Source organism: Acanthisitta chloris, unplaced genomic scaffold (genome assembly GCF_000695815.1).
Source record: "Acanthisitta chloris isolate BGI_N310 unplaced genomic scaffold, ASM69581v1 scaffold8922, whole genome shotgun sequence".
In the NCBI taxonomy this organism is placed as follows: domain Eukaryota; kingdom Metazoa; phylum Chordata; class Aves; order Passeriformes; family Acanthisittidae; genus Acanthisitta; species Acanthisitta chloris.
In genome coordinates this window covers 104,470-113,460 of record NW_008660991.1, presented here as the reverse complement: position 1 = coordinate 113,460, position 8,991 = coordinate 104,470, and the positions used below count along the sequence as shown (strand labels likewise).

General features: G+C 39.6%; 1 protein-coding gene across 1 annotated transcript in view; it reads left to right on the top strand.

The window, feature by feature from the left end:
- SLC35F1 (solute carrier family 35, member F1) overlaps positions 1-8,991 on the top strand; it is a gene marked incomplete at its 5' end in the record, with an annotated part of 48,960 nt that overhangs the window by 20,072 nt on the left and 19,897 nt on the right. Inside the window, one exon of the mRNA XM_009070045.1 lies at positions 4,328-4,380. Coding sequence (XP_009068293.1) covers positions 4,328-4,380 — 53 coding nt within the window. The remainder of the gene's footprint in view (positions 1-4,327; positions 4,381-8,991) is intronic.

Sequence of the window (8,991 nt, the reverse complement as noted above, 5' to 3'; positions counted from 1 at the left end):
TAGTATGTGGCTATGTTTTGGATTTGTACTGAGCACAGTGACTGTAATAGAGATGTTGTTATTGCTGAGTAAAATTTCCCCAGAGCCAAGGCCTTTTCTGTTTTTCATACTGCCACACTGGCAAAGAAATTGGAGGTGCATGGGAACTTCGGAGGAGACACAGCTGGGACCGGTGATGCTGATACTGACCAAAGAGATATTCCATACCATATGACATCATGCTCAGTATATAAAGTGGGAGGAAGAAGGAGGAAGGGGATACATTTGAAGTGATGGCATTTGTCTTCCCAAGGAACCGTTAGAATTGATGGGGCCCTGCTCTCCTGGAGATGGCTGAACACCTCCTGCCCATGGGAGGCAGGAAATTAATTCCTCATTTTGCTTTGCTTGTGTGTGCAGCTTTTGCTTTCCCTATTCAACTGTCTTTCTCTCAACCCACAAGTTTTGTAGCTTTTACCCTTCTGAGTCTCTCCCTGATCCTTCTGGTGGGAGAGTGAGTGAGTGAGTGACAACATCTGAGCTACTCATCTTCTAAGAACAGAGACTGATTAAAAAAATGACTCATCAATTCCCACTTAATTAGTTCTATTTCTTTAGCTAGAAAGCTTAATTTATTTATATGAGATCTGAAAAAGTGTCTTAAAATTATTCATATTAACTAGCTGCCATACAAGGAGTTCCCTTTTTAAAAATACATAATTTAAGAGCACATAAATGTGCCTAGTATCTTTGGTTAAAGCATTTTTTTAATGCAATTGTGATAAGTAGGTACTAACTGATTCTGAGGGCATCGAAGCAATGCCTTTGTGTTGCACTCTGTGTGTAAACTGTCATGTCCATGTCTCATATTCCTGAATTTAATTGTAGTGCCATTACTCCTTCTTGACCCAAGCAGTTAGTCACAATTCAAGGTCTGTGAGCTGTTTTACTTGGGGAGAAGCTAGTGCTGAGACAAGGCTTCTTTGTGTCTTGAGGTCAAGACTGGAAGGAAATAATATGAAACCATTTTTTTACTGAAAGCTCTAAGGCCCAAAAAGTTCTCACCAACAGGTTTTTCTCCACCAGCCTCTGCAGCCTTTTGCTGCTAGTGCATTTGTGGCACTTTCTGGAGACCCAACCACACTTACCTTATAAGTGTACCTTTTTAACAAAGTAGCAAAAGCTTGCATATCTGAAGAGGCCAATAATGTTTCTAAGTGGTTCCATGAAACAATTCAGCATTTTCTTACCTTTATGTGTATTGAATTGCAGAAGTCACATATGTGTTCATGGACGTTTAATCTAACTAAACATACCAATTGTTTCAGAAAGAAGCTTACTCTTTCTTTGAAACACTACTGGCTACTTCAGTGCAATACAGGACCGTTAGATCCTGTAAACTGATGTAGTCTGGGGAAAGAATGTCTCATGGATAGGGCCATTTCCCAGCATGCTATACACAGCACTGGTCAAAGTCTGGTTGGTATCCACAAAGTGGTTGAGAATGGGTCACCTAAATGTGCTAATACCTCTGGAGGTTGAAGTCCCTCATGTTCATAGGTTTTACAGGGAGTAGTGCAATTGTGAAGAAGAGAAAGTATCCAAAAGTGTGTAGGACTGTGCTGAATGTAGAAAAGACAAAACAGTACCCACAAGTGAATGTCCCTTTTATTTACATGCACCAATCTCAAGATAATATAGTAGCAAAAGCTGTGGTATTTGCCTTTTATTCTGTATGTATTTACAAATATCTACATAAGTGTGGGTGACTCATGTTAGTTTATGCTTCAAGTGTACTACAGGGCTGTGTCTCCAAGAGGACTTCCAAGAAGTCGGCTCTTGTCTTCTAGAACAGTTTTGCAAAGGTGCCTAATAGTGGACTGTAACATAAAATAAACACAGATAGTGCCTGTTGTGCATCAAATGAAGGGCTAAGGTGTCAGTGAAGTGAGGAGTTGGCTTACTACCCAGGCATGGTGGAAATAGAAGTTTAGTATGTTGAATGTGATCCAAGCAGGGAGGAACTATGTATCACAACAAGAGAAGAAACTAGTTTACAAGAGTTGGGGATACTGGAACTGCCTAGCAAATGGAGTATCCTAGGTAATGCTGTCTGATGGAATCACATAGTCATATGATAACCTACTTTGTACTGGACCCCTGAAGGTCATCTAGTTCAAGCTCCTACTCAAAGCTAACTTCAAAGTTACGTCAGGTTGCTTAGGAACTTGTACAGTTGATTTCTTAATTTCTTCAAGAATGGAAATGGCAGTCATGCTGGGCAACCTGTTCCAGTGTTTGACTATTTCTTTTCTTTGCTATTTAATCAGCTTTCCACATTGCAACTTGTGTCCATTGTCATTCATCCTTTTGTTGTGCACCTCAGAAAAGTATGACTATCTTTTCTGTAACTACCCACTAGGTAGTTAAGATAGAAAATTTATTGTCCTGTTCTCCTTACCCCGGCTTAGCCTTCTCTTCTTCACACTGGACAAACCCTTCTGTTTCAGCATCTCATCTTACATCATGTGTTCAAGATGCCTGACCATTGTGATGGAGTTCCATTGTGCTCCCTCCAATTTGTTAATGTCTGTCTTGTTCTGAGCAGCCCAAAATCGGATGCAGTACTCTAGGTGCTGTCTTGCAAATTGCATCCCTCTGCTTGCTGGCCAGACTCTTACTAACACAGCTCAGGATGTCGTTGGCCTCCTCTGCTCCAGGGATACATTGCTGACTTATGTCCAGGTTGATGTCTACCAGGACTCTAAGGTTTATTCCTGAAAAACACCTTTCTATACAGTCATCTCCCAGTCTGTACTGTTGCATGGTGTCATTCCACCCCAGGTCCAGGAGTTCACATTTGCTTTTCTTGAATTTCATGAGGTTCCCCTTGGCCCTTTTCTTCAGAGTACATTGTGGGTAGTCCACCCATCCAGTTCACACCGCATCAGTCTCTAAGGATCTTTAGGGAAATCATGTTGGAAGATTTGTTTTATAATCTTCCCAAAGGTTAGTGTGAACCTCGCCAGGCTATAGGTTTTGCTGTGTTTGAGACTGGATATTGCATTTGTTCCTTTTCAGTCATCAGGGACCTTCTCCCATCACCACAAGCTTTCAGAGATCACCATTGTTTCAATTCTTCAGTGCCTCTGGCATTGCTAAATGGCCACTTCTGGCAAAGTTGCCTCTTTGTTTCACAGAGCATAATTAATCACAGGCCACAGCATATTGTTTTATCTACATTTTGTATCACATAGGCAATAATATGAAAACAATGTTCCTACATTTAAGTTATATCAAAATTTGTTTACCAAGAGCCTGGTAAACAATTGCTGATAAAAGAGACATATGCCTTATGCATGCAAAGACACTTACAATTTAGTTGTTTTGCAGACAAAATAGTCTTATTATTCTGTACACAGTATTAGATTTGCCACACATCAGCAGCAAACAAATTACAATTTCCAGGATGCAACTCTCTAGACTAGATTAACCTGGAAGGCACTGAGTTCCTGCAGTTTTACTATTACACTTGGTCTTCCATTGCCATCTTTTGTACTAGGTACTTTGTTTTTCAATCTGCGTAATTCCATGTTTTATACTTGTTTAAAATAGTATCCAGACTAGCATGCAGAGTTCTGCATAGCAGGATTTATCTGGAAATCACAGACCAGAGAAAGCAGTTACCTAAGTGAAGACCTATCTTGTGAGATATTTTATCTCCAAGGGTCTATTTGCCTGGACTGGGAAGAGCTGACCTATTGCCACCTTAGAATTTCATGGATCTGGGATTTTGATGTTAATGTGCAATGCAAGAGTTACAAGATATTGAAAGTGGATTTCGGAGGTTTGTCCATCTTTATTTTGTTTTCTGACTTTCATTGCTGTGACTGGTTTCTCTCAGTGTATGACAAATCACAGTATGCTCCCCAAAGCCAATCTGTGATATCTATTTATTTTACACTGCAGAGCTGCTCTGAGGTGTGAATAACTTAGATAGATACATTATTAATCATTAAAGTTCAAAGGCTTTCAGAATATTAAGTCAGAAGAGTACAAGAGGATTGAACATATTGGGGGATGGGCCTGTAGAGCAGTTATATAGAGAACTGGAAATAATCCAGTGGAAATTGTATGCTATCACATCTGATTACTGCCCTGAAGATCTTTCAAATACACAGGTATGGGGATAATGCCAGAGTGGATTAGCAAACTCTGATTGCATTTGGGTCCTACAGAGAGTTTTTGTTATAAGGTTATTTGTGTTATTTTGTCCAGCATTTGAATTGAATGAGTGGAAGTAATTTAACTTCTTTTCCATCAAATTTTGCCTTCTCTTCTCTTCTAGTGCAATCATGGAACACAAAGAGCTGTTGAAAGTTCCCTGGGATTGGCAAATAGGTAAGAAAACACTTTACTTCATTGAAGATAGCTGCTGAAGGAGGCATGGAGACAGCCAGTGTTTGAGAAGGGAGGCATGAAGCTTCATAGGAGCCAATGTTTGTGACTTTTTTGCCAGTTACTGCCACAGGTTGAACCACATGCCTCATAACCGTTCTGAAATGATCTGTCCTCCCATTGCCACATTGTGCCTTCCTTGCACCATTAGGTTAAGCATATGAATGCTATAAGGTCATTATTCAGACAGCCATGAAGTAAAACAATAATGGGGTTCCAGTTCTAAGATTCAATGCAACACTGGGACAAATAAATGAGGTAGTAAGTGCCAAACCTTTTCAATGAATGCCAAAGAAAGAAAATGGAACCTAACAAAAAACCCTAAAAAAGTACTCACAGTGTATATTATAGCCTTATAAACTCATCTCCAAGGGGAGTATTTCTGTATGGAAATGGTTAATTGCCTTCAAATTAGTCCTGGAGGAATATAGCAGATGTGTCCTTTAGATGAGTTTAGGGAGCATCGTGCACAATGAGGCTGTTCCAGTGTTCTGCTATGCAGTGCGTTGCATTTTCCTTTTTCAGTTTGGGAGCTGAGTTTACGATCTAAGACTCTCTTCTAATGAGTCCAATGAATTATTTGCTTTAAAAGCAAATCAGCATTTAGAAGAGTCCCTATAATCACTCTTCCATTATTTATGACAATAAGAGAAATAAAAGAATACTAATAGTACAGAGCTGATTGATAGCAGGGCGTTCACGCTTTGGCAATCCATTGACAATAACTTGTTACCTAGTTCCAGAATGAACATCAAAATGACAGCTCAGAAGTGTGCAAAGGCACTGATTATGTGGGGAATCCCTGAGGAGAGGGGATACAAGTTATGGAATACACTGTTGCTTTCTGTAAACTTAGTTCACAATTTCCTCTCATCATCATAATCCTAATAAAAACAAAGCATTGTTCACAAAACACTGCACCTAGCAGTCTTGGAAATTTGATGGTTGCACTGTAAAACTAAGTGACAAATCCATAGAGAAACATACTCAGCTGCGTACTATAAATGTATTGGCTTTCTTTAGTCTGAGATAATTAGCATAATTGCATCAGTGTTTGTTTATATTTCATGATAAGGAGCTCAGGGACATAATTAATCTGGTACTGATGGAACTAGCAGTGGTCACAGTGAATTAATCTACTATCTCTGTAAATGTCATATATACTTCCATGAGAGTTCTGTTCTAACTCAATATCAGTGAAATGTGCTATTGAAATAAAGTCTTACTTCACCTGTGATGCCATTAAAATGTCATTGAAAGTTAGTCACTAATTCTAAAGAGTCCCTATGATTCATAAGACTGAGGTCATCTTAGCAAAAGCATCACAGATATGTGCTTGTTTTGTTAGGGCAGTGATTGGAAATGGGATGCAGTTGGATTAAATGGTGCCAGCTCTGTGTTCTTCCCTGGTTTCCACTGCACTTGGTGTACTTTCCATTGATTGGCAGTGATACAAAGTTGTCAAGTAGTGATTGACAAATCTGTGTCAGGGAGTTCACAGCCTTGTCCTGAGTAGTTATCCACTGTGACAGACTCAAATCTGCAATCTAGCACAGTTAAATCATCAGCCTTCTGAATAGTGGTGATAAAGTCACAGCAGGCAACCTGATAAATAACTCAAGGTGGCCTGTTGCCATCTGCTATAATTGTGCTTTTAAGAATGTATGAGCTACCTTTCAACTGATGCAAATGATTTTTGAATACAAAGATCTAAAGCCAATCTGTTATGTCTATCATGTTTTAAACAGGCTGGTTTTAATTTTGGAAATTCCCCTGATACATATCATCATCTTCACACTTAGTACAAATCAGTGTAACTCTGTTTGAGTCCCTGAAGGTTTAAGTATTAATACTTGCTGACAGCCTGACTGAAAGGAGAATGATTATACTGTTCTGACCAAGTGGTTTCATATGAAACCATGACATGTTTTGTAGTGATAGATGAAACAGTAACAAATAAATTCACATCAGTTTTATTTAAGAGAAAAGCCAGTTCGAATCTCCAAGGAAGTGTCCTTTGTTTCAGGGGGGTTGTATATTTAGAAATGGTCTTTATTCCAAGACAGTATGAAAAATCATAACTGATTCCATTTCATCCCAATTAAACAATTTCTTTTGGAATAAAGAATCAAAGGCAACATTCATGCATCATTACACCATGAAACATTCAACCAGCATGCTCAGGAGTGAAATCAGAGGTTCTCAATGCATGTTGAGGTACTTGGACTACTTTAGAATGGTCCCTGGGGGTTGATTCTGCCCATCTATGTGAAGATACATAGTCTTAAGAGAAATTGCTAAATACTAAAGGCCCAGGGCTTGTTCAGCCTGTGGAAGAGAAGTTACCTACAAGGAGGTTATCAAAAGGACAGAGCCGAGGTCTTCACAGCGGTGCATGACAAGAGGATGAGAGACAACAGACAGAAGCTGAAATGAGAGATTCAGACCAGATAAAAGGAAAATGACATTGAGGACAGGCAGGCAGGCAGTGGAGCATGTTGCCTGGAAAGGCTGTATAGTCTTTGTCCTCAGAGGCTTCAAGACCAGGCTGGGTAGTCCTGAGGAACACAGTCTGATCCCACAGCTGAGCCTGGTTTGATCAGGGTTTGAACTAAAGAGCTCTGAGTTCCTTTCCAGCCTGAATCACCCCATGATCCTAGAATCCCAAGTGGCCAGTTCAGACAGCTAAGAGGAATTCACACCTAACCAGGCAAAACTGTTGACCTCACCCATTAGGGTGAAGACAGACAGATAAGATGGGATTCCTTCCACCAACTTTAGATACCTGGGATGTGAACATCTGATTTAGTTAAATTGATTACCATCAGCAGCAATAAACAGGCATGATACAAATTATACTGTTGGTATCTAAAAGAGACTGAACAATCTGCACTCTAAAATTTCCCAGTCTCTTCTTTGAGGATCAACCTTCAGTATGTGTTAGGTGTAATGAATCCTACCCACAGCTGCTTTCAGTTCAGGACAATGCCAGCACACGTGAAAGCAGTTACAAAAGCTGAGCTTCTGAGGGGTTTAACGCAGACCAGCTGATAAGCAGATCATTACAAAAGCACCTCCTAAGGTGTGAGGTTGCTTCCTTCTGGGGCCTGCTACAGGCAGTTGGTGCCAGTGGCTCAGTGCCTGGTTAGACACAGCTCCCAGTGCCTGGGACTGCAGCACTAGTGGTGATTTCCAAGGCTGCCATTTGCACTGCATGGGTACCTGGGGAGGCTGAGACTTCAAGCCTTTGACTTAAACACATTTTTAGTCTGAAAATTGGCTCTCTAAGAAGCAATATATGAAAATCATACTATGTTTTTTCCAGTTTGCTCATTGTCACGGCTAAATGCCACCTAGTTGGTGGATATTGCATGTATTTTAAAGCTGTAAATGAAATGCCACTTTATATTCACCTCTGATAGGACAGCTACAATTTAAGCAATTTTCTACAGGAATTGAAATGCCCTTTGGAAAAACAGGCTGTGAAGTTCGTGTAGTTGGCTGCCAAATAATGTGAACACCAAGGCAGTATCATAAAATTATACTGTTTGTTGAGTGCATATTCCAGCAAAGCACCTGAATATGCTTGTTAAATCCAGGCTGACTACCAGGGGTTTGGTGGCCAGCTGGTAATTTGCAGACTCTACTTTGACAATGCTGACTTCAGGTCCATAATGGCTTTTGTGCCTGACCTGTTCTTGTTAAGCCTGGAAGAAAAGCTGACTTAATGCTCCTGTATGCAGACAATTTCCCATTGACAAAACTATGCTCCATTTGATGCAATCATTTGCCTACTACAGAAGATTGCAGAGTTTGCATAAAGCAGTTTTCAAGCACTGCCTAAGACTTAATTCTGTTCTTACCAGTATACAATGCACACCAGTTCTTACAAGGATTGTCCATATTCTGACTATAAACTCACATTCATTATTGTGCCATAACAATTGATGTATGGACACTGACAGTTTGTGGCTGTTGTATTTGTTTCAGATTAACATACACTTCAGTTCAGATGCTTCTAAGGGACTCAAACCATCACAGATGATTTTGTCCTTTGTGTAAATTTTCTAAAGAGTTTTTAACAAGTGAATCCACAGACATATACAAATTATGTGGGCTTTTTGATTCCCTTCTAATCCCTTTCAGAAACTTGGCAATCAGACTTTCTACAACTTTTAGTCAATAACATCATGTTCTGAAGAACTGGCATGAGTCTAAATTTAGGCTCATGCTCATATCAGCTGGGAATTCTGCAGCATAAGGCAACCTAAGAAATATCATTTGCATGAGAGCAGATGAGCAAAGTGTTTGCTGGTTTTTTAACTTCATATTGATTAATTTGCCTTGGGATTTATCAAGTAATAACTGAAGCAATGAATTATTTTCCAGTAAGTTATTTAGGTTTTTAAATTAATTTAGATTTTTACTGTAATGTATTTTTATTATATTAGTGTCTAACAATCTCATTTGTGTGAGGCACTCTGTAAATACAGAGCAGCAAAGAGTCTCAGCTCCAGAAAGCTTTATTAAGAAAGGCAGACAAAAAGAGGTAGA